Here is a 24,499-nt window from a genome sequence, read left to right as displayed (position 1 = left end):
GGGATCCGTTGGTAAAAACGGGGGACGGGGGGCAGCAGACATCTCGACAGGCATCAACTCCTATGGGGGGAGCTGCGTAGTGTCAGGGTGCAGGGTCAGGTAGCGATATATATTAGGAATTGACGAACAGGGTAAGCTACGGTCAGGCTATCTACAGGTTCATAGACAAGACGCAGCTCGAAGAGCTGCAGCAGAATCGGCGTTGGCGCAGACAGATATCTCTGTGGGTCACGTGCCTAGTCACGTGCATAGATCACGGGCTGGCACCGTGACATCGGGAATGCTATCTGTATGTATCTATTCTTGTGAATAATGAGGGTGACTACACCTTTTAATTGACATACTTGATGTGCGTAGCTCTCGTGTATGTATTATTATCCAAGACGATACCTTGTTCCTGAATGCTTGCAGTCCAGGCTTCTGAAAGCGTCTCAATGACTAGCAGTGGAAAGTCGCCACTGCAGGTAGATCTGGATGTGATATCGTTGAAAGTATGCATACGTGACGAGAAGTGGAGCTTGCGAGTGGTGGATGGGGTGCAGACACAAAGATCAACAATGTCTTCTATGGTGATCCCCAAATGGCGAGCATTTCCTGCCATTGTGAGTACTAAACCCAAGTATCCGCGTTCTGGCTAATGATTCCCAATCCATAAGAGTTTTGTTCGGTATCCGGCCTCAGTCATAGATCATAAGTATGTGCATATTCCAGATAATCAGGGTCCAAATACGATGATGCGGATATCTACAATAGCCAATATTATATACAAACTCTTTCTCCAGTCACGCTTGTCCTCTGATCTAAATCGAACTCTTATCCGGCGTCCCTAGTCTCAAGACGCTCCCCAGGCTCTTCCCCAGGCTCTTCCCTAGCACCCTCTCTAACTACTCCCTCACCTCCATCCCTCCGCTCTCCTACTACTGTTTCTCCCTCCTGGCGCCCCGGCTCCGGCCCATTAACAACGATGGTCCTCCGAATCCCCTCTCCAAGCCTCCGTCTCTGAACCCGTCTCATCTGCGCCATGTTAACCGCGATCTGCGCCCCGAAGATAAGCAGGAACAGTCCCAAGACAAGCGTCTGCGGAAGGTATGTCTGAGAATTAGAACTTCGCTGTTGTGGAACAGGGCGCTGACGGTCAAATGTCGATGGTGCAGAACCGAATGATACTGAGACGGACATGGAGAACGGGGCGAAGGAGGTGATAAAGCTCGGGGATGATAACGTTGTCCCTGGGGGTAGCAGGAGTGGGAGGACGGAGAAGACGAAGAGGGGGACGGCTAGTCACAAGATAGACATAATTAATGGGCGGTTTGATCTGGTTTAGTTAGTATCGACTGATGTTTGAATGATGGTGGTGACGTACCGTTCTCTAGATTCAAGCTTCTTGACCCACCGTGCGCTGATCTTTAATCGTTCCCGCACACTTGTTGCGCATAAGAGACGGTATTTTTCTTCGTCGGAAACACGAAGGATACTCGCCAACCACCAAGGGAACCGGGACGGATCGGTTGGTTCGTTTCCATACGCCATTAGAGCCCGGGGATGCAACCACGGTGCTCCAATGCGGTGTTGCGTGCGGACAAAATCCAACGCCAGATCGAATAACTGCTGCGTCGACATGGATTCAAGGGGTTTTTGCGTCTCTTCCTGGGGCTCCGAGGGCTCCTGAGACTCTGTCAATGTCTCCGCAAAAACAGCAGTCTCTGCAGCTTCATTACTCTCCTCCACTGTGATGGGAACATCATCCAACCGCTCAACCTGCCCAACATGGTACCCATCCAGCATATCCGCCTTGGTAACCTTGAACCGGGAAACCCCTGTCGCAATCACAAGACTCCTCCCATCAGGAAGCATTTCAAACCGGTCAACCAGCATTAAAGTGCCATGTTGCATAAACTGTGTCCTTCCCAGTCCCCCCTGCCGTCGCCGGGCACGGTTGTACGCAACCATACCGAACTTGCGTTCTCGACTTGCCATGATGCGGCGGATCATGATCCGATATCGAGGCTCGAAGATGTGTAGGAAGATTGGCATTGTTGGGAACGCTATTGAGCTCACGAAGAGGGGGGTCATTCGTTCGTTGTCTAGACTTGCTTCGTCTTGGGCGAGGGATTCTCGACGCGCGGAAACTTGGTCTGGGAATAGACATTGCATTAGTCCCGCGACAGGACTGTTAATGGGCTCAGATTGGATAGTTGAGGGCATGTTGAGCTTTCGTCGACAAACGGGACATAGGTCGGAATGGTTCAAGACTAGCTCAACGCATTTGCGACAGAATGTATGGCCGCAGGGGGTCGTTAGGGGGTCTGAGATGAGCGAGTAGCAGACCTGGCAGTCGAGCTCATCGCGGATAACCTGCTTTAGTCGCGTGAGTAGAACTGTGTCAACTGATGTCTGTTCCATGCCATCCTTCCTATCGTAAACCACATCTGACGCATCATAGTCGAGTCGTCCCTCTTTGATCATCCGGTAAACACCCCGTAGGGCTCCACCCTCCAAACACGCCGTTTTCCACGTTTCTACCAAATCATTGGGATCTGCCCAACTCATCTCCAAGCTCTTATCTTCTCCATATCCACTACCATGTATATCCCCCGCAAGAACCTCCTCAACAACCTCCACCAACCTCGTCAACAACACATCCACCCCACAATCCGCCACACAATGTTCCCCCACACACGACTCGTCCTTCTCCCACGGACACTTGAACCGATACTTCCGACCCTCACCAGCAGGATATGTGATTCCAACTCGCGGCTGAACAGGTGGTAGACACTCCCGGCATAGTGTATTCCCGCATGGCAAGCGGAGGGGTGTGCGGAGGGGGCGTAAGCATCGGGCGCACTGGATCTGGCGGAGGAGAGTATGCGCGAGGAGTGAGAGAGAAGTGTAAGATTCTTGCGACTCTGATGATGGGGTGAACGGATCGTACGAGTATGCTTCTCGTTCGTCTTCGTTCATGATGGCCTTCGGGGGTTCAGGGTCTTGTGGAGAGTGGAGATGGGTTCTCGTTCATGGGGAACTGTCGCGCGCGATGTGATATGTAGTCGTCGTATATAAGTCAGTGATATTAGAGCACGGTAGCAAGTATTATATACAAAGAGTCGGGTTGAATGGCAGCTCTCGTGGTGGTAGCTGGAGTAATACTTCGTAACGGAGCTCCTCGTCATCGGAAGTCGGAGTGGGAGAGCGTGGCCGTATCGGTAGTTCGTGGCATTATGATTAGATCTTGGCTTATCTTGATCTTGGCTTATCGATAAGGGTACGTCAAAAGTAGTTATACGCTCCCATGAATGAAGAATGCAAAATAAGATTGCATTCAATGTAATTTCGGGCTGGGGGTTGAGTGTAGTAATGGAATTTCTATGAGGAAAATGTCTTTAATCCAATGTTATTTCCCGATACTTAAGAATGCCATTTTGCCGGTATATCAAGAGTCCAAAGAAGCCCATCCGGAGACCAAGTACTCCGTACTCCATGACTGTCAAGCACTTTACTTTCTACTCTACACTTTACAGATAGTCTCGTATCAAGTACGGTAGTAGCGTGAAATTAGATATCCAGCAGCACAAGCCAGTGGGGATACAGAAAACCTGAAATAAAACAAACAAAAGGCAATGAACGCGCAAATCACCGCGGCACTGACGCCTGAATATCCGGCGCTACCCAGTGATCACTTTCTAGCAGCAGCTTCCTTATGCGCCTCTGCTTTGCGGTACCAATGCTGGTGTGTTTGGAGAAAGGTGATCTAAACAGAAGGCCTGAAGCAAATGCACCATACGATACAGGAGATCTGGGATACTTTACCTCTCTTCTTCCCGTCTCAGAGAAATCTTGCTCTTCTAGTCTCCTTGACTGGTTTAGAATGTAGATTTAAGAACTGAAGAAAGACGCTGGCTTCAGGATCCTTGACTGGCTGGATGAGTTCAGCTTCAGAGCCACTCATTAGCGCTATCTTTATCTTCGAAATCAGACGACCTGTCATCTTCAGAGTCAGAAAGTCTATCGTCACCCGGTTCTGCCGTCCCGCTGAGAGCGGCTAGTGAGTTCCCGATTGATAATAGATAACAGTACTATGTTCGTCTATATATACTCGCAAATTAACCGAATCTATATTCTGTAGAAGAAAATAAGGGGTGTACGAAGATACGATGCTAGAATAGATGGACGAAAGTAAAGAAAGATGATAGATTGATGTAGAGAACTTGAATACAGGCGGGCGACATGGTGATACTTATAGATCATCACATAAAGAAATGATATATTTAGAGCGTTTGCTATAGTTGCACGAAGAGCAGGCATTCTGTTTGAGTAAAAACGGATATAGGCCTACATATTCAACAGTAGGTAACCTAATACTAGTTCTAGATCATTGACGTTGGCCTGCAAGGACAAGGTTCTTGCAGGCCTGGACCTTTTCGGGTGCCCAGAAAAATTCCAAGCATCCCTAACGCTTGTTTCCTGAGCTATTTGTTTAGCGCATATGGGAGCACGTGGGCTACCTCCACGAGGTCACCCCCCTTTGTTATGCGGCATTAGATGTCCGTTTTTCCTGGATGGAAGCGATTAGTGCAGTTTTAAAACGCGCAGCTGGCTCTTTGGCTTCTTGCGATCCTCTGTAATTCTCTTCCTCGTTTTCGAGGCGGTTATAGGGGTCCCAACTAGGGGTGAAATTGAACCCGCATTCTCTCTAACCATCGTCGATATCTCTTCAATGGCCCTGAGAAGCCTGAAGGGGGTGGTGTGTCTCTAAGAGGGACGGGTAGCGAATTGCTGCTATTTTGGTCTCCGCGAGAACTCTATGTTCGCTATATGAATCAGCCCTATATCTCTGAAAAAAAAAAAAAAAAAAAACAGAGAAAGATCAGCCAACATATTTATAAATTCGACAATTTTTGCTTGGTTTCATCTTATATATCTTGATGGCAGGTCTCAAAACGCCTTTTTCCCAGTCCTTGTCAATATGCTATGTGGGTGATTCCCGGTAATCCGGACTGTTCCTGAACATTTTGGCCAGCAAACCACTGGAACAACCACGCCTGATATTTTCCGAGTCACTTTAAATTACTTCCCGAGGCTTGTGAGACTTCAATCCGTCAGCGAAGTCGAAATCAGTCGGGTTAGTTGACACTACACATTACAGTATCTATCCAGACACTCGTGTAGGAGAGGGTGCGCCGGATTTCGCTAGTCCATTCAAAAGGGACATCATACTGTCCATGGAAGCAGTTCTTCCAGACATACACGTGAGCTGGATTGATGTTTTCTTCTTCTTTGGGCATCACGGACTAGACAGTGGTCAAGGTAAAGAAAGTGGATAAAATAGAACCGGCAAAGAGAGCAGTGCAAGCTGTTGAGTTTTTTGACTGTCATTCTTGTAGTTTGGAAGGGTGAGTATTTTATAGGCTTCCGAGGTGTTGATGCACAAGAGCCAACATTGAGTGCCAATGCTCTCAACGGGATTGGAAAGGTGAATAACTATCATTACATATAAGGTATACACTTTTCTATAAAATGCTATCCAGCTGGCACAACTTCCAACAAACAATGTCTTCCTTTCTATTGTACATTGCCATTACATATATAAAAGTGTCTAGGTCAACATATCCCAAAATACACCTCGCACTGCTCTGATACCCACTGCGCCTGTCTCTGAAAATCCTCCGGTGTCTTCAACCCATCTTCGCAAATATACGTGTTAATCAAACTAGGTGGTACCCATTCAAAATACACATTCTGTACATTCACCGTCGACTGTCCATGCCCAGCATCATCACTCTCAAGTCGATCCTGGACAATATCCAGTCCCTTGACTTTATTATTTTGCTTCCAGGCGTCCGTGACCTCTGACGCCTCGTTATTCTCCACGTTATGCTGGTTGCTCGGTTCCGTAGCAACCTTGTAAATCTCACTGACGACAATCGTCTCCGCAGATGGTGCCATGTGTTGCACCATCAGAGCGGCCGGGAGTGATCCCGTTTTATTGCTTACGGATCCGTCTGCGGCAATCCGGTCCGCACCTAGGAGGAGCAGGTCGACACCCATAGCAGCCTGGGCTACAGATGCATCGGTAAATATGGTCACGCGGACTTGCGGACGTGGTGTTTGTAGAGCTTCGAAACTGGATATTATCGATGCGGCCATTGATACACCTTCGAATAAGGGACGGGATTCGAGGACGTGGATGTTGATGAGTGGTGCACCGGAGGCAAGGGCGGATTGAACGATGCATTCGCGGATAGTTGAGCTGCATGATAGAGTTAGGATGATAAATTTATTCCGTTTGCTCCTATTATTCTCGCCCTTAGATAGCATATGTGATGCAAGGTTCTGGCTGATACGTGGTGTATAGGATCGTATCATCTGCTGTACATTATCGAACGCATTTTGTATGCATAGCCTTTTGCTTGGTTCATTATCGACATTATCTCGTGACAGCACATTAGATACTTCACTTAAAACCAGCAGCAAGAAGCTAACAATAGCAGCATCCATACTTGGGCGACCATTTTTCCAGAGATGCCACGCCGCCAGACATGTCTTCTGCCACCAGGGACTCTCAAGTCCAATCGGATCCTCGAGATGCTCCAGGGTCGTCTGGAGTATGCTCAATGCAACAGCGGCTAACTTTCGTGCGCCACTTTCATGATCTTGTTGTAATTGTTGTAGTCCGGTGGCCAGTATTGTCCCGGATGCGGGACCTAGTTCGGTGTCGAAAAATGTATTCCGGAGTCCTTGGTCAATATATGGAAGACCTCCAAGGCTTGCTTCTATTATATTGACGCTCCCTGTGCTGTTGTCCCCCTTGGTATCGTCCTTGACACAGAACATAAAAGGATAAAACACACATCTCCGTCCTATCGAAACAGGATCCTCGGATATGAATGGCTTCCCATGTCGAGTAGCATTTAGTGGCGTCCCAGAGAGATGTGTCTGGTTCTTAATTGTCTTCCAAGCAGCTTCAACGGAACTCGAATCGCTACTCTCAATAATCCCTACAATCGGTGCAGGACTACACCATTCTTAGCTTCAACTTCAACCGAACTAATATTAAAAATATCGAAACATACCACTTCCCCACAGTCGCATCTGCTTGGACAATAAAACATAGAACAAGCCTGCGCGGTGTCTCTTCTGTTTCTTTTGTTTCCTTCTCCTGCAATAACCGCGATGCAGATGCAAAGAATCGAAATGCCTCCTGCGACTTGGATTTGGACCGCGATGCAATACTCCCTCGCTCTTTTCCTCTTATTCTTGTGGCGATTTTAGGTGTCTTCCGTGTTTGTTTCGAGCGTTTAATCGATCCTAATATTCGCAGGGTGCTCTTTTTGTTTTCACATCGGGGTCCGGGTCGAGTAATAAAATCTATCAACGAAGGGGGAGTATCGAGATCTGCCATGGCACTAGAATCAATACACTAAAAATGAAAAAAATAAATAAAAATAAAAATAAAAAAAAAGTTTGTGTGGTCTCAATGTGTTGATTGAGCTAGAAACCAATTCTCCAGACTCCGTCCATGCTCCATATATATTCCACCACGATTTCTAAATCTGCCAGATCACCAAAACCCACCATAACACGGAATCTCACGATATCAATATATTATTCGTGGAAAAATAAAGTCGGTCTACGTCGAGCGCCAACCATTTGGGCCAAAAAGCAAGTTGAGGGATCGGCGCACCACATGTTCAGCTGAGTGTACATCATTTCCGGATGTATATTCTCCAGATCGTGGAGAGCTGAGAACCATGGTTGCATCATATTTATAGACTTCATAATATTTCAAGAGAATTTTTATGTGCAGGATGTGATGGATCAAGGAGTTGTGGGAAACGGAAACATTGCGTGTCCATCGAGTTGGTGCACCCAGATATATATTAAAACACCGGCACACTTGAATATTGCCAGATCAAACACAGTTCATCATCCCCGGAGATAGTTTTCATAGTGACTGTTCGGAGTACTATGGTAAGCATTGAGTCGGTCTGCTACTTCCAAGTGTTCTCTCGTGTGAAATCTTGGTGTGTGGCTATGTTGTAATGATGGATAATGCGAGGATGTGTTGGACTTATGAAGTAGAAACGCAAGGTGGAGGCGGATAGTGTGATGTAGACATGCGCGAACCGGGGACATCAATCTTCCATATTGATATCCCATTTCAACTCTGTGAATCCCCCCGTGGGAGGAACCTCTTTGCGTACATGCGATATCTCCTCGTCCCGCAGTCGCTCAAGAGGCAGCTCGATGAATTGCGCCGGGGACGTGAGAAGTAGCTTAAATCCACAGGACGTGGGGCCTCTCTTTGTGAAAATCTGACAACCCAATCAACCATAATAGCAGGCCATATGCATCATCCATGGTCTCCGGATCAGCCAGGTAAAGAGGTAAGTTATCAATGATACAGAAGACAAAATCCGTAGGTGGTAAAAGACTGAGAATGTATTGAAAAATGTCACAGATGGTGTCCACATTAGTGCTTTGGAACTCGATCAGCTTGATGAAGGATGTCAGATCCAGATCCGGGAATGACAGTGGTAGCTGTGCTTCGACCCAGGCTTTCAATTTGGAAGACCTGATCATCTCGACACAGAGATCTTGTTGCCGATTACCTGCGGTGATCTTGGAGGGAATAACGCCCAGGAGGTGGAGCATAATCTCGAGCATTTTTTCTATCTGGCAAGAAAATGGGGATGCGTGTTGCTTCTCGATGAATCGGATGTATTTCTAAGTGAGCGAATGCCAGGGAATATCGTACAGAATAGCCTTGTATCCGGTGAGTCTTTTCTCAAGTCGACCGTCCGACACATGCTAAATAAATGCCAGTCTTTCTCCGAGTACTGGAATACTACTCCGGAATCCTAATCCTAACAACCAACCGCGTGGGCCAATTCAACGAAGCAGCCCTCTCGCGCGTCCACACCACACTCTTCTACACAAACCTCAACGAAGGCGACACGCTCAGAATCTAGAAGAAGAATATCCAAAAGCTCAAACTTCTAAGCGAGACTAGAAAACCAAATATCAAATACAACAAGCACGACATCAAGTCTTTTGCAAAACAGCAATGGGCAAAGGGACTTCGCTGGAATGGTCGGCAGATTAAAAACGCCTTTCAGACTGCTGTCGCGCTGGCGGAGTGGGATGCTATTGAGAAAAATCCTGGAAAGGAACCGGCTGTTGCGGAGTTGACGACGAAGCATTTTCAACTGGTGATTAATGCTAGTAAGGATTTCGAGAGATATATTGAGTCGATGCGAAGCGCGGAGGGAACACGGGCTCGAGTCAACAATTGGCAGAATGACTCTTTTCATGGAGCCGTTCCGGAGAGTAAGTAGCAACCAGTTAGGAGGAATTGGTCGAGCTATGTTGATATGGCTTCTCATGAGCCCCGTACAACCGAGAAGAAACATAGGAAACAGTCCAAGTCTAGGCGGAGAAAAGGGAACCAGGAATCAGATGACACGACTGTATCTTCGGACCATTCAGCTGGATCTGAATTATCGGACAGTGGCAGTGATAGTGACAGTGATGACTAGGCTATGGCCTTGGACTGAACCTAGATTAGTGGGCGTTAATACATATTATCAGCAATCTAAATTCAACCGATTAGCTGACCTTCATCTGTACTAGTCGAGACCTATTGCCGACAACACAATCCGGGTTAGAAATCTTAGTTGAGCATGTGGTGCGGCGATAATTCTCAAATGTAAGTGGATTCATTCCTCATAGCCTAACCATGCTCCCAACCAAAGCCGAACACACCACAATAAGTAACACAAAACTATACACATGCAAATGCAATTCAATTCAATCAATCAATTCAACGCTTAAGCAACCCACACACAGACTCTCAACATCCAGTTTTGTTCATAAGACGTATACTGTATAAAACTCCATAGGTCCGGAGACGACTGTATCCGTGTCATTGACAGTGGGGTATATGATATATTCAAAAGAGATAAAGGTAAAAGTAACAGTTGGAGAAGGGTGGAGGGAGTGTGGTGTGAAAGCACCGGATCTATAAGAGATATAAATAGACGGGGTAACGGGATAGGTGTTTAATCAGCGGACCCCTGCGACGAGCTAACATCCGACTCCGTATCAGAGTCCTCTTCGAGAACTATCCGGCGCATGACGCTCTTGTCGAATAGGTCCAGGGCGAACCGCCGCGCGGGGAGTCGGAAGTGGTGGCTTTCGAGGATATCGAGGGTTTTGCGGAAAAGTTGGGCTTGGTGGAAGCGCTCGGGGTATTTTGCTTTGATGCTGCGATTGTAAGTTAGTATTGTCTTGATTCCGATGGAAAGAACAGAATCATACCTATGCAAGTCCGATGCTGCCCTCTTGGACAGAACGGTATTTCCCATGTCGACGATCAGTTTCAGAATCTTCTGATTCGCAGGGTCCGGATCTGTAGCGGCAGCTTTGAACTTCTCATGAGATATCCGTTTCAGTTCAGGGTCGCGGGAGCAATTAGGGAAATCAATCTGCATCGTCAGCAACCTCTTTGGAACTAAGTTATAATGACAACATACCAAGAACAACTTCCTAAAATCATTCGGAAGACTGAATCCCAGAGACTCCCCCTTCTGATCAACGGCCGAATCCCATCCAACTTCCCGTAGCACCGACAACCCATGCCGACTCCGCGAGATCAAACCAAGGACAAAGAATGCTGTCCCGCGCATGGTCAACACCTCAGCACTTTCCGCAATTCCCACGATATGCCACACGAGATCTTTCTCCAGGAACGGCGCGCCAAATTCCATTGACCCGACGTTACCCACGGCCCATAAGCACCCTTTCACCTTTAAAAGGGATTCATGTTCTTCTTCGTTAAGGCGGAAGTCTCGAATCGTCCATGCGAATTCATTGAAGTGGCCTGACTCTTCGAGGAGTCTGCAGCCTTCAGCTGTTCGCGCGAGCTCGCGGTAGAAATGGGGCGGGACTAGTCCAATATCTTGCATGTCGACTAGGTCCTCCGGAACAATGCTGCCTCTTCGTGGTGTGTCGACGTAGGCGCGCGAAAGGGCCGCTTCCACAAGTCCCACATAAGCGTCATTGCGTCCCAGGAACCAATCGTCCATTTCTTGCGTGATGTAGTCGAGTCCGTCCAGATAGTGGTACCCGACGGACGTTGAGAGGAACCGCAGGAGTAATGGCGCCCCAATTTCTCCGAGATGGTCAAGAGACGGTCGACATTTGACGACAAACTCGAGATAGTCGCGTTGGTTGCATGCTTCTTCCAGAATTTTGACGGCCACCTGGCAAACAGACACATCCGGATCATACAGCTGCGTCACGAGGAGTTTCAAAACCCACTCCGCATATCCAACACCGACTTGTTGCGATATAGAGATGTTTCTGACGGCATACTTCCTCAATAACTTCGTGGCGAAAATGCGGATCTCCTTTGAGCCGGTCGTCAGTGCCTTGGACAGCATAACTCTAAGATGGCTTTCCTGCGAATAATCCAGATTTCCTAATAAGGTCTGAATCAGGTCATTCCGATCCCGGAGCTCAATTATATGGTAGAACATGTTGAGCATGTGCCACCTCTCCATCATGGCCAGTCCGTTAGTATCTGCACTCAACGTCCCAAGCATTGCAAAATATCCACCGCTCAATGTGTTGCTCATTTGCTCCTTCGAGAACAACGGAGCAGAAGACGTAAGACCACTCATGCGATCCACCTGCGCAAGGCACTCGGCAACCTGTCTGAGAAACTTATTCTCTGCGAGATATTTTGTTCCCTCGGGGCTTTGGACCAAAGTACGCATCAAGACACAGCCGGTCCGAACATAGCGTTGGTTGGGTTTGGTATTCGGAACCACAGCGAACCGATACTTGAATGGCCGGTAAAACCCGACAAGTCGTTTGACGAACTTAGACCCCTTAATCGCTTCGTCTAGTCGCTTCTGATTTGTCAAGGGGCCTTCGACGATACGATGGATCAGATCCCACTTCCACTTGAGGAAATTGACGGTACCCAGGACGTTCGTCTCAAGGATAGAGTTGCGGAATTGCGTTTCGTCCATAGCAGGACTCAGTTTGTCTTTTCCTTGGTCGACCGACAGGATCGAAGCCGACACATCCATATTCACGCTGTATCGACCAGGCGCGTTTGAATAGCCGCGTGACCGTGCGAGCGTCCGGTTGATGCTGTCAATTTGGTAGATTGTAGAGGTCGAGATGTCATGGTTGTCGATATCGAAGTTGAGCGCAGGTGGAAGCAAATGCGGCAGGACTTGTAGTTGTGCACTTGTCTCGCTTGGCAGAGAGTGGTGCGCCAGTTTCAATACTTCTGTCAGTAATAGCGTCGCTTTTCGTCTAACGGACAGATCGGTTTCTTCTTCAATCAAATCACAGAGTGCCTATTCACGTTAGCCTCGTAGCTCCTAAAGTAGGCTTTGGGAAGTATACCTTTGATAACCCTGCATCAACCAGCGTAGCCAATATAAGAGTCGAAAAATGCTCTGTTAGGTCAAACTGGTTATTGTTATTCTCGTAGGGAGCACCGAACTGTTTCTGATCAGGCTCCGATCTAAGATTCGCAACGCGCCCATAAGTCGTAAGCCTACGACCGGCAAGGAAGGATGAGGACCAGGATGGCGGCTTGATACGCAAAGCATCGAATAACAGCTCCATGATGAGGTCCCTTGCCGTTGGATCGGGGTAGTGTAATGACTCGAGGAGTGAATGCAGAGGCCTGGCTCCGTCCCTGGCGAGAACAACCAGACCTGGCCATGTCTTGAGCATCGCGGATATGGCCCTGGCTGATGATTTTAACCGGCCATTGCGCACTGAGTCGGCCAGAGAGTCTGTGAATGGAGCAAGGACAGCTTCGAGCTCACTCCCGCCGCGCAGATGCTTTCTGCTATGTGGTGTATCTAGAACATGCAGGAAGCTCGATATCAAGCTCTCTGAGGCGCCAAACGTCCCTTCTGCGAGGGCATCATGCAAGATAGCAAATCCACCGGCATAACCGATCAAGGCGGGATCTTTGACTAGAATTTCCGCCAGCGTCATGACGGAAATATTGCGGAGACGATCGTCGGCGTGCTCAGCAACGGCGACGATGGTGCGAACAACAGCACGGGAAAGCTCGCAAACACCATCCTTGACATCAAGAAAAGCTCTGACGAATTTGAGTGCCTGTTCTCGTTCGAGATTTGCCTTGCTTTCCTTGACGAGAGATAAGATGACGAGTTCGTCGGTGTGCAGGGACCGGATTATTTGGAGCGATTTCCGGTCCGCAATGGCGTATCGGGTCAACCGGTAACCAGCGGCCACGATTTCCTTATTATCGCTCAGGAGCATACTCTGCACTCGCAGACCGAAGACTGGCCATGCCAGATCATACTTCAACGTGGGATGGCGATTAAAAAGCTCCACCAGGCTGTTCGCCCGCTCCACGTAGAAATCCGGTGACATCCCTTCAATCTCCAATGCTTGTAGTGTTTCCGTCAAGACAAACGTGGGCGATTCCATCTCCCCTTCAACATCCTCCGGCAGGCCTTCATCCGCCGTCTCATGTTCCCTTGATGACGGCCGCATGGGACTTCCGCGGAAGAGGGTCGATATCCGACTGCGTGGGGGAGTCGTCGACGGCGCCTGCGCTCGTAATACCTCCTCCTCGAGTTCATGGTGTAGTTCTGCCAGCTTGCGATTCGATGAACTGAGTTCCGACTCTACCCTTATTCGCTGGTCCTTGGTGTGTTTCGGGTTCTTAGCCAACAGCGCCTCCAGCATGTTCTCCGTCCCGGTCTTGATCTTCACCTCCTTCGCAATCTTATCCCGAATCACCGCCTGACGCTCTTCTGTATTCGAGAACCCATCCGACGGGTCGACGGTACCGCTTGCTCTCCGCGCGGAGAATATCCCGGGGCCGGTCGCACTACTACTACCACCACCACCACCACCACTATCCGGCGGCCGTGGTGTCACACTCCGCGAAGTATTCATACTCTTCAGCTCCGAGCTGAAACTCCCTGGTCCAGGCGCTAGGGACCCTCCTGCTCCGCGGGAGTAGATGCTGGCACTCCCACCAGACTCAGACCGAGCATTCCTCCCGACTCGCGACGAAGCGTCGGCCCAGCTCCCGTCCGTGGAGCCATCGTCAAGGCTCGATAGCGATCTTCCTTGAGCATCGCCCAGAGCCCGGTGCTGGGTTGACGTCGTGGAGGACGCCGAGTTATAATATCCGGACGCCATAGATCTTCCATCTAGCCGCACGAGGGGCGGAAGGAAACAGTGTGGGGATGTCTATCACCGGTCGTGAGGGCGGCAAGGAACGGGGGACTGCATTGGATTCGGAAATTGGAGGAATATCAGGTCAATATTCGTAGGATAGTGTGTTGTTATCGTCAGATTGTGCGGGTTCTGGTCCAATCGGGCTCGTATAGCGGAGAAGGGGAGATCTGGAAGGGAGGGGTGCGATGGTGTCAATGCGGTTCGTGCGGTGAGGTGTTCGTACAGACTAATCTGGACAGCGGTGCAAAGAGGTCAGTAGAAAAGAAAGGATATCAGCTTCACTCAAGAGCAGCGATAATTATGGCTTCATGGAGTCCGATCCGATCTGGTTTCAATGTTGAGAACATGTCTTGGCTGGATGTTGACTAAGCGACTGTCTGGACTAACTAAGTTAACTATCTTCACCATGACATTTCCAGTATATTCCTCTGTACATTCATGCCTCCTTTATTGCTCAATATGAGGTACGCCAGGCTCGTTAGTAGCTTGGTAGGAAGACGGCCTCCATCTTGCTCTCTGGGATTTACATCATGCACAGCCGTCAGAAGGTACTACTCACCAAGACTCTCATCTACGATGGTATCTACAGACCACTCGGCTGGGAAAGCCCCTAAAGAGCCATTGCAGCTATCCTATATAGTTCCACCACAGGGTATGATTCTATGCTCTGACTTGCTTTTGCAGTGACTAATGACTAGCTGCACGGAATATCTTCTGCGTCTGGCATCTTCAGTCAATACGAGATGATCTAGATCGAACCAAGCCATGCATTGTAACTTGAACAACTGCGTCGAGTCCCGGTAATTCTCTATGCCTTTGCTTACCTCTACGTTGATCCGTATGATATTGTGGATCCTCAACCAGAAATCTGATGTGACGGTCACTGAGCTTGCGTGTTAGTGCTTAAGTAGCTCGTCTTTGGCTTACTCTATACTCTATACTCTATAGCAAATAGCTCTAATGCCAATACCCAAAGTTTCTTTTTTCTCACCTTTTCTCTACGATTATCTTGAGATAAAGGGTCAAATCTCAGGATACTGACGATAAGATCGAAAACAAGGAATGTGATAAATCTCGTCAAGATGCATGAGATCAACTATTCACCCCTCCTTATCCGAATTTAGATTGCTAGCAACCGGCGTAGATCTGTGTTAGCATCCCATCTTTCCGAAAAGTGATCTCTCCTCCCTGATTCACTTTGGTCAATATTCATCCCCAAATACACCACCACTTATCGGAACCCGACAAAGCCTGGAGGCATGATACTTGATCTTGTTGAGATACCATGCGACAGTGTTGCCAGTTCACTTACCATACAGTGACTCGGAATTGAGGACCGGACTGGGAACAAATCCCACAACTAGCTCAAGGCTATAGAGAAAACAAGGGGTGCGAAGTCTTAGCTAACTTCCAGTCCGTTGCTCTTCCCGCTACGAGCATTCGCGATATATTTGGCTCAAGGGAGCTTAGCGACATACCATAGCGAGCCTCCAGTTTCCATGCTTCTATCTTGAACAACAGTGTGGAGCTTTCGACTCTCACCCGAATCCGTCAGAGCTATTTTGCCTCTGTGGCCATTTATGTCCTGGCTACGACAATATCCTGGAATCGTTTTCCTCTGGCCCTTAGTTGCCCGCACAATAAAACATCACTCGTCCCACGCAAAAGGCTATCAGGCATGTTCACTGAGCGCAAGAAAACTGTAAGAGCGCTATGGGACGTTATCCAAACAAGCCAGGAGACCTATATCGTGACACTCTACACGGGAAGGTCCATGTCCTCGCAAACCGAGTCCCTTGTGGTGTTATGTCCGCGTCGAAGGAGACAAACTGGAGGATTTATGCGATGTCTAACAGTGTATTCTAAGGGGAAAATAAAGCGAACAATATCGGATATTTGATCAAGCTACAATCACACTAACCTCGTGCTAAGAGAGGGGCTTGATTCCGTCTACCTCGACCAAGTGCATCGTTTCCAAGTTTTCGCTAACGGCACTTTGGAGGTTTAGCGCGGTAGCTCCAAGCATTGAAGCGCCTTAGGCGACAAACGATACAGGGCTAGCTTTAACTGCTGGAAGCTTATTTCCAACCCCAGGACGGAAGCGGAGCGGCTGGGTGGACTTCGCCCTACCCTCTGAAAAATGGGTGATCGAATGCACCCGCGACGGCGAAAAACTCGCTGAACACATCAACTGCTTCAAGGCCGGCGGAGATTACCACCGTTGGATAATTTGGGGTGAACGGAGGGATGGATCCTGCTAGACTTCTGGCTGTCCGTACCCCAGAAACGCAGAGGTATGCATTTACTTTCGTTTCTCTCTTTCTCTCCGCCCACACCATTCCCCTCTCGGCCCACTGGCTTTTGATTGAGATATCTGATAGATATAGGGATTTAGTGGGTCTTTCACGTTGTCTTTGACAACGACATCTCGTGCCCGGTCAGACCAATATCCCTTTACTTCAATAATTCAGGTCTTTGGCTGATCGTATTGAGGAGATACATTGACACTTTTCAAATTAAAACTCTTCCAGCATATCACATTCAGACATACTCCTGAGCGTCAGGAGCTCTGTGATGAACTCTACGATTTAGTTTTGCATTAAATATTCTAAATCATATGGCGAGACTTCTCCATCTCCTGGGTTGGTTGAGTATATATTCGACCTGAAGAAAGCCCATCCGCCGCATTAGCGTCAGCTTGTGTAGTCAAAATCCTGACGGGGTCGAAAAATATTGATAAAGTTTGCAATATGCGTCTTATACGGTATTTGACTCGAACTGCAACGTTGTTCCCGGTCAGAAAGAAATTACACTTTTACAGAAACCAGCTGGTATGGCCTTACAGGCTACCTTACATTGGGTATTATTGAGTCGGGCATCATGACCCAAGAAAGTGTATTTGATCACAATACAGCATTAATGGTTCAATAACATGCATGCAGAACATTTAGTTACTTATTGAGTTGTGATATATTCATTCTAACTCCACAATCCAGAATGATAGACACTCGGCTGAAAAAGTGGCGGTCTTATACACGATAGGCGCGGGAGTCAAGGAAAGATACTCTATACCGATATGGGTTGGCTTGATGGCCGTGGCAGCGCGGGCCTGGTCCTGTTGCTACTATGGTCAAGGCGAACGGGCAGGTTTCGGTGTTTGCTCATAATAGGGATGATCAGACGAAGGTTTTTGAAGTGAGTAATGAGGATAACTGGGAGGCGATGAAGAGTATTGTTGCTTAGAACTGTTACTACATGAAGATGCAGCTATTTCTGGGTAGGATCGTACAATATATCCGGGGCTTACGCTTGAAAAGACCTGTCTTAATATACTATACAAGAAGTTGAAATTGACTTTGATACATCCTAACACAATAGATTAGAGGATGAGCTATACGGGCTGCCTCCTCTACCTTGCTTTCTTTATACGTCATGCCAATGAGTCTATGTATGCTTTATGCAGAGAATCATTCCAGATGGGAAACACAACATATAGCCCTTACATACGGGAAGATTAAACTACGCCTCTTGAAAGGGAGGATAAAAATGCAACAATAACATATATATAGGCAACTTATCTTTTCACTCGCAAAGCACAACCCATCGTCACTTCACCCTCCAATCCGTGAATTGCAAGATGAAGCTCCCTCAAACCCATCCACATTCTCCAATCCCCTCCGAAAAGACCACGCCACTAAATCACAACGAAACGGCCATCAGAAACCTCCAACTCAAAAACCCATCTCTAAGATTTATCCGCTTCCAATGGCAAGACTACTCCGGAGCCCTACGAGGCCGCATCCTCCCCATCCACCACTGCCTCCGACTAGCAAAGGAGAACAAGCCCATCGAAGTCCCACCCACCGCATTCGAATGTATTTTCGACAATATGCCTCTTCCTGACCTCAATCCGACAGGAACAGACTCCCTTCTTCCAGACTGGGGAAGCGCGCGTACTAGTTCGCAGAGCGTTGTCTCGGAGGAATCATATGCTACTGTGATGTGTGAGGTGATGCGGAGTAAGCCTGCGAGTCCAGTTTCTGAACTTGATTTGTGTCCGCGGCGGGCGCTGGCGAAGGTGGTGCATAAGGCCATTGAAGTCTGTGGTTTGAGTTTTCTGGTGGGATTTGAGGTCGAGTTCGGGGTTATGAAGGTCTCTGCGGACTGGAGTGACATTATCCCACACAGCACAGGTTCGGGACGGTTCGCCATCGGACAGCGAGATCCGTGCTTCGCGCATGTGGAGGAGTGTATTTGTGAACTACAATACGCTGGCATCGATATCGAGTCTTTCCAAACCCAAGGCCGTCACCAGTACCAACTATCCCTCCATCCCCGCCCACCCCTACAAGCCGTCGACGAACTAATACTGGTCCACGACCGCATCAAGCGAGTCTTCGCTAAACACGGCTACATAGCAACCATGTGTCCCAAACCAGTAGCAAGTCGACAGCAAACAACAAGCCAGCACATGCATATCTCCATCTCCCCTCCATATGCGGAATCGTCCTTCCTGGCTGGCATACTCAAGCGTCTGCAGGCACTCTGTGCATTCAGCTTACCTTATGACCTCTGCTACGAGCGCGAGCAACCATACCCCAACAGCGAAGTTGTCGCCTGGGGCACACAGAATTGGGAAGTCCCCATCCGCAAAATCAAACCCGGCCATTGGGATTTTCGATGCGTCGACGCAACGGCTAACATGTATCTCACATTGGCTGCTTTTCTTGGTGTTGGCATCCTAGGAATACAGAATGAGGAGCCCCTGGTGTGGCCGGATACCGGCATTCCTGGGCGGTTGGATCCTGCTGCGTATCTGCCGAGCAGTTTGGAGGATGCGTTGTGTTTCCTTGAGGTGGAGGCGGATGAGATAGAGGAGATTATGGAAAGCAAGATCGTCGACCGCTACATAGAGCTCAAACGGGTTGAATCATCGCGCATGAGGAAGAATCTCGGGGAGGCAAGGAGATTGCATATTGAGGTCTTTTAGCGGGAATTGTGTTACTTCGACGCTCAAGTTTAGACATGTTATGACGCATTTGATAATCCCTTACAGTAATCTACTGGTAGTTTACTTTATGTACTGTCATCTGCAAGGAATATTCGCTCAACAGTCGTGCAACTTTAGGGTCGTAACCGTACTTGCGATATCATGGAGCAAATTAATGATTCGATACCATGTATCAGAGACTAGTTCAACCATTAATAACTAGCAACTCATGACAAACAAGTCAGCCAACCTACCGCTTCCACTGGTAAAGCGGCCCCTGATACTCAATCTCAGACGGATAATCCTCCCACTCCTGCTCAAAAGTCTCCTTTGGCCCCAACATCCCCGCAATGCGATGCATAATCCACTGCATCTCAAGCAACTCCCACAACGGCAGCGGCACTTCTACCGGATCTTCAATATGGAAGGTAATTTCCTCGCCCGAGGCAATTTTCAACTCTGTCTCGGTGTTGTAGAGTTTCCCGCCTCGCGGCGCGGAGTCGAGGTTCGCGGGAAATTCGGGTATATCAGTAGCAGGCATACAATCGTACTCCGTGGCCATGGGCATCCACCAAAACTTCACGGTGAGGGGTTTCCCATCCTCGGAGCGGGAGATAGGCTGTAGCGCGAAGCGAGCATCTTTCCAGTACCCGTATGCCTGTGTAGCCATGGAAACGAGATGTTGGGGTTCAATAGGGCCTTTACCGGTTTTAGTCCAAGAACGCTTTTTATCAGTGTCATCGGGGTCAACGGGGTCATTTGCCCCTTTCAAGGCTCACTCCCAGGCAGCGACCTTCTCCTCTGGTCAAAAATACGTGAGATAAAACCACCGGGCGTCCATGTTAGATGGAGAGACTCCGTCTCTGCCTTGCCAGAAGGGACAAATATGGAAGGGACATATTAGATCGCCTTCTTTGGTGATGGGGCAGGTATTGCGTTCTCTGTAGACGGTCTGTCATTGTTAGCATCGTCGAAACGTAGTCTGAGCTATGGTGTTTGGAGCTGAACGCACCCATCAACCAGCCTTGTCATGTCCAAGAGTCTTGCTTGACTCTACCTCCTTCATCGATTCATGCCTTTCAGCCTCATCCATCGTCCGCTTATAATCCTCCATCATTTGGCCCAACATGCATAAATGGCCCTGTTAGAAATGACTAGTTTTATAACTAGTTGTACTTAATGCTTTGTAATAAAAGTGATCTTACAATACACGTATAGGGCCCCCACTTGTTTTGACATGCTAGATAGCCGTATGTGGGAAAATATATTTCCTCGTTCTAACCACTTAATGTATAAAACATGGAGAGTTGATGACCGCTCAATATTTTCAGCATTTTCGCCCTCTAGTCTGTTCAAATGGTATGTTTGAGTCATTCTATAAGAATTCATCTATATGCGAAGCTACTTAAGTCCTATACAAAGGTTTTTGTTTTTGTTACAGTAGCAATGTCAGAGAATATTGTAGCGGAGGCGAAGGTAGTGGAACAAGCAATACTTAGCATTACTACTCACTTTGGGGCATCTGCGACGGTGCTGTACAACCTGATTATATAAAGCGAGAACGGTTCAAGGACATTGTCCTTGAATACTAGTCTTTTACCCCTGATGTAGTGGATATCTCGATCAAACGTTCGCAATCTTGTAGGTTGTGACAACATCACACAGCGCCACCTTTTGCCGGTCGGTTCGGTCCGACCCAGGAAAGGGTCAAAAATCACATGGAGCAATGGCAATTGTTATAAAATGGCAATATGCGAGGGACTACTTGCCTAAATGTCATGGGGGTTTTCCGGCCAACTGAAATAAATGGGCAGTTCTAAAATACAGACATTGTGTTCGTAACTATTAAGAGATGTCAGATCATGGGATGCAATCGAATAGGGCTCAATTTATCCGAGCGGCCTGGCGAGGGAGAGAGATTGATGAGCCGATTCAAGCCCTAAGAGGTGTTATTGCTAAATTCATGCAACGCCCATATTCTTATTAAATTAGGTATTGAGTGCCCTACCTGTGCAGCGAAGCCTCTGAACTCTGGTTGATTTATCGCTGATCATAGCTTCTAACGTCCGCAGGATTGTCGTTCAGCTGGCAATCTCTGTAAAAAGTACGGAGTATACGTGTGGATGATGATCATTTACCCCACTGTTCAGCCGCGCCAGCTCAGCTGCCTCAGCTCATTCACCACTGATGCTGTGCAGGTCAGCAGTATTTGACTTCACACATTCATATCCAATATCGATCTCTAGCATCATTCTCAAGCCTTGAAGATCTATGTTGAATATAGATACCCAAATTGCCAACCATGAGACAGTGTCTTAAGAGAATACGACAAAAAATAAAAGACGGCGACAGGCGGTCTTCGCCAGCGAACTCCCAACCTTCACCTGACTTAAAGCAATGCAAGGAAAGCTCATCTGCTGTTGCGAAGTCGTTAGACCCCACCTATCCACCAGACAAATCACTCGGACAAAACCAACAAAATGGAGATTCTGGATTGAAAGACTTGTGGCAGGTTGCCTATGAGAGTGAGAAACTGAGTGATAAAGACCGACAAAATCTGTCACCAACCCAAGCCACTACCGAATCATGTTGCGTTGATGGCCATGGCCACCGTGTCAAAACAGTGCAATTGATAGATAAGGTTGTCCGATTGACCGAGAAGCAATATGAGAACTATTGTAAGGGGGGATGGAACATAAGTCAAGGGGCAGGCAAGGAAGATATCAAGCTTCGAGATGTTGGGCAGAGAATACTTGATGCTACGCTATCCTTCAAAGATATCATCAGCAAAGTTGCAGTTTTTGATCCTACTGGCCATGCATCAAGTGCTTGGGGAATTGTATCACTTGGATTGACAGTATGTTTGCTAGGCTGTTATAAGGATCGAGCAAGCAAGCTTATCAAACAAATAAATAAACAGATGACTCAAAACCATATCAAAATACGAAATGCTCTATTCAAATCTTCCGAATTTCTCACCGATGTCCTCGCTCGCTGTGCCTTCATTGAAAAGGAACACTACCATAAAAATCAATTTGAAACCAAAAACGAGTTGGAAAAGGCTATTATTCAAGTCTATGTTGGTATACTGCAGTACACAGCGCAAGTTCATGCGATGCAGAAAGCTGGAGCAGGATTGAAAACGCTAGAGAGTGTTTCTGAAGTAACCGATCACCCAATTATACAAATACAATCTTATATTGAAAACGACGAACGGAAACTACATCACTGGGTTGATAGGGATCAGCATCTCAAGCAAAGCAAGCAAGCAGAAAATATACTTGCTGGGATTGACAAAATCTTTTTTTCAATCCAAAACCTCCACCAAAAACTTGATCTCCATAACCTACAGAATTCCGAGGGAGCTTCATTTGACTCATACATGGACCAACATGAAAGTGAATGCCTTTCTGGAACAAGAACAGCGCTTCTTAAGCAGATTGAGGAGTGGGGATGCTCTTCACAAAGCCAATGCATCTTCTGGTTGAATGGAATGGCAGGAACGGGGAAATCAACAATTTCGCGAACAGTGGCGAAGTCTTTCCAGGAAAAGGGTCTACTGGGAGCGAGCTTCTTCTTCAAAAGAGGCGAAGGTGACCGTGGTAATGCAGGAAGGTTCTTTTCAACCATCACAAGACAACTTATAACCACAATCCCTCAGCTCGCGCCTGACGTCTCAAAAGCCATTGTGGCTGATCCTGATATTTCCACAAAGTCACTTAGGGATCAGTTTCATAAACTGCTGCTTCAGCCTCTACACAATCTGGATCTGGATGATCAGACTACTCCTGTGATCGTGATTGATGCATTGGATGAATGTGACGGAGATAAAGATATACAACTTTTATTACAACTCTTCCCACAAGTGCAGAAGTCAAATTCTGTTCAGCTACGGGTCTTTGTGACCAGCCGCCCCGAACTACCGATACAACTAGGTTTCCAGGATGCCGAAGTCAGAGGCAACCATCGCGATTTAGTTCTCCATGAGATACCGAATCCAGTGATCAAGGATGACATATCCTTATTCCTGAAGCACAAACTCAAAAAAATCAAGGAGCAAAGATCACTACCTGAAAACTGGCTAGAAGATTCTGATGTCCAGACTCTTGTTACAATGTCTGTTCCATTGTTCATCTTTGCAGCCACTGTGTGCCGTGTATTTGAGGACTATGATCTGGACCCTGTGAAAAGCCTTGCTGAGATCTTGGAGTATCAGAGTGAAGAATCTAAGCTTGATGGAACATATCTTCCAGTCCTAAATAGACTTTCTGCCAATCATGGGGAGAAAAGGAAAAGAGAACTGGTTAAAGAATTTCAAGACGTGGTTGGTACAATTATTATTCTTGAGAGTCCGCTTTCAATTATTTCCCTCTCAAAGCTCCTTGGTATCCCCAAAGGATTGATTAATACCCGGTTGAATCGACTACACTCAGTCCTCCAAATACCAGATCATGAGACTATGCCTGTCAGGCTTTTCCACTTGTCATTCCGAGAGTTCCTCCTTGATACGAACACACGTGAAAAGACTCCATTTTGGATAGATGAGAAAGAGATGCATCAAAAGATTGCAGTTCAGTGCCTGACAGTCATGTTTCGCTGCCTGAAAAAGAATATGTGCAACCTGGAAAGTGAAGGTATGCAGCGAACAGAGATTGATAGAGATTCTATCAATAGGTTCATACCACCAGAACTGCAATACTCTTGCCGATATTGGACACAGCATCTAGCACAGGGCAAGGATCCAATATCTAAGATGGATAATGCTTTTTTATTTCTGCAAGAGCATTTTCTTCACTGGGCTGAAGTGATGTGCATTCTAGGTTATGCATCTGAGATTGTGCAAGGAATTGAGAGGTTGCAGTCACTCATACATGTAAGTTCCCAACAAGGATTCTCAGTTAGTGTTTATGAGTATAAATACTAACAGATACAGAATAATGCAAGCTCTGAATTATCAGAATTCCTCCATGATACAAGACGATTCATGATGAAATATCGACACATAGCTGACAGTGCGCCCCTTCAACTATATTGTTCAGGGCTGATATTTGCTCCATCGAAATCAATTGTCAGAGAGACATTTGGTACAGAGATGCCTAAATGGATATGTAGATTACCAACGGTCGAAGAATTTTGGAATGCAGAATTAGAGACCCTTGAGGGCCATAATGGCTGGGTCAACTCAGTGACATTCTCACAGGATGGGCGATGGCTGGCTTCCGGCTCCTATGATGACACCATCAAGCTCTGGGACCCGGT

General features: G+C 47.5%; 9 protein-coding genes across 9 annotated transcripts in view; 4 read left to right on the top strand and 5 right to left on the bottom strand.

Moving 5' to 3' along the window:
- Window positions 1-813: 813 nt before the first annotated feature.
- ASPGLDRAFT_38449 (uncharacterized protein) lies at window positions 814-1,179 on the bottom strand (the record flags this gene model as incomplete). Its single annotated transcript, XM_022544948.1, has 1 exon — window positions 814-1,179. The coding sequence occupies one exon, from the start codon at window positions 1,177-1,179 to the stop codon at window positions 814-816; it is 366 nt and encodes a 121-aa protein (XP_022397954.1).
- A 102-nt stretch (window positions 1,180-1,281) lies between these two features.
- On the bottom strand, window positions 1,282-2,961 carry ASPGLDRAFT_38448 (uncharacterized protein; the record flags this gene model as incomplete). Its single annotated transcript, XM_022544947.1, has 2 exons — window positions 1,282-1,315; window positions 1,364-2,961. The coding sequence occupies 2 exons, from the start codon at window positions 2,959-2,961 to the stop codon at window positions 1,282-1,284; spliced, it is 1,632 nt and encodes a 543-aa protein (XP_022397953.1).
- Window positions 2,962-5,598: 2,637 nt separating this feature from the next.
- ASPGLDRAFT_133234 (uncharacterized protein) lies at window positions 5,599-7,017 on the bottom strand (the record flags this gene model as incomplete). The annotated part of the gene is made up of 1 exon (XM_022541194.1): window positions 5,599-7,017. A coding segment is annotated over one exon (1,419 nt), but the record flags the coding sequence as incomplete, so codon positions are not given.
- Window positions 7,018-8,345: 1,328 nt separating this feature from the next.
- On the top strand, window positions 8,346-8,969 carry ASPGLDRAFT_84664 (uncharacterized protein; the record flags this gene model as incomplete). Its single annotated transcript, XM_022550288.1, has 4 exons — window positions 8,346-8,376; window positions 8,459-8,506; window positions 8,555-8,773; window positions 8,824-8,969. The coding sequence occupies 4 exons, from the start codon at window positions 8,346-8,348 to the stop codon at window positions 8,967-8,969; spliced, it is 444 nt and encodes a 147-aa protein (XP_022397951.1).
- Window positions 8,970-9,237: 268 nt separating this feature from the next.
- On the top strand, window positions 9,238-9,567 carry ASPGLDRAFT_50787 (uncharacterized protein; the record flags this gene model as incomplete). Its single annotated transcript, XM_022547384.1, has 1 exon — window positions 9,238-9,567. A coding segment is annotated over exon 1 (161 nt), but the record flags the coding sequence as incomplete, so codon positions are not given.
- Window positions 9,568-9,699: 132 nt separating this feature from the next.
- Window positions 9,700-14,613, bottom strand: ASPGLDRAFT_177767 (putative cytosolic regulator Pianissimo). The gene is made up of 4 exons (XM_022542910.1): window positions 12,421-14,613; window positions 10,533-12,371; window positions 10,318-10,484; window positions 9,700-10,263 (listed from the first exon to the last, which is right to left on the bottom strand). Exons 1-4 carry the CDS (start codon window positions 14,209-14,211, stop codon window positions 10,059-10,061), a joined length of 4,002 nt encoding a protein of 1,333 aa, XP_022397949.1. The 5' UTR covers window positions 14,212-14,613; the 3' UTR covers window positions 9,700-10,058.
- A 3,234-nt stretch (window positions 14,614-17,847) lies between these two features.
- On the top strand, window positions 17,848-19,357 carry ASPGLDRAFT_50784 (uncharacterized protein). Its single transcript, XM_022547383.1, has one exon. It carries the CDS (start codon window positions 17,888-17,890, stop codon window positions 19,238-19,240), a length of 1,353 nt encoding a protein of 450 aa, XP_022397948.1. The 5' UTR covers window positions 17,848-17,887; the 3' UTR covers window positions 19,241-19,357.
- Window positions 19,358-19,490: 133 nt separating this feature from the next.
- On the bottom strand, window positions 19,491-19,925 carry ASPGLDRAFT_133189 (uncharacterized protein; the record flags this gene model as incomplete). The annotated part of the gene is made up of 1 exon (XM_022541190.1): window positions 19,491-19,925. A coding segment is annotated over one exon (435 nt), but the record flags the coding sequence as incomplete, so codon positions are not given.
- A 1,167-nt stretch (window positions 19,926-21,092) lies between these two features.
- Window positions 21,093-24,499, top strand: part of ASPGLDRAFT_68939 (NACHT and WD repeat domain-containing protein) — a gene marked incomplete at both ends in the record, with an annotated part of 5,064 nt that continues 1,657 nt past the window's right edge. The window contains 4 exons of the mRNA XM_022549314.1: window positions 21,093-21,186; window positions 21,676-22,097; window positions 22,161-24,113; window positions 24,174-24,497. Of these exons, the coding sequence (XP_022397946.1) occupies window positions 21,093-21,186; window positions 21,676-22,097; window positions 22,161-24,113; window positions 24,174-24,497 (2,793 nt within the window). The remainder of the gene's footprint in view (window positions 21,187-21,675; window positions 22,098-22,160; window positions 24,114-24,173; window positions 24,498-24,499) is intronic.

This window comes from Aspergillus glaucus (genome assembly GCF_001890805.1).
Source record: "Aspergillus glaucus CBS 516.65 unplaced genomic scaffold ASPGLscaffold_20, whole genome shotgun sequence".
NCBI classification, from domain to species: Eukaryota; Fungi; Ascomycota; class Eurotiomycetes; order Eurotiales; family Aspergillaceae; genus Aspergillus; species Aspergillus glaucus.
This window is presented reverse-complemented; position numbering and strand designations above follow the sequence as displayed.

Bases quoted from the DNA above. Each gene is read 5' to 3' on its own strand.
- ASPGLDRAFT_50784 (XM_022547383.1), top strand. From the start codon at position 17,888: ATGAAGCTCCCTCAAACCCATCCACATTCTCCAATCCCCTCCGAAAAG.
- ASPGLDRAFT_177767 (XM_022542910.1), bottom strand. From the start codon at position 14,211: ATGGCGTCCGGATATTATAACTCGGCGTCCTCCACGACGTCAACCCAG. The intron at 10,485-10,532 runs GTATGTTGTCAT...CTGACGATGCAG, and splicing joins ATTTTAGGAAGTTGTTCTTG to ATTGATTTCCCTAATTGCTC. The intron at 10,264-10,317 runs GTATGATTCTGT...TTACAATCGCAG, and splicing joins GCAGCATCGGACTTGCATAG to CATCAAAGCAAAATACCCCG.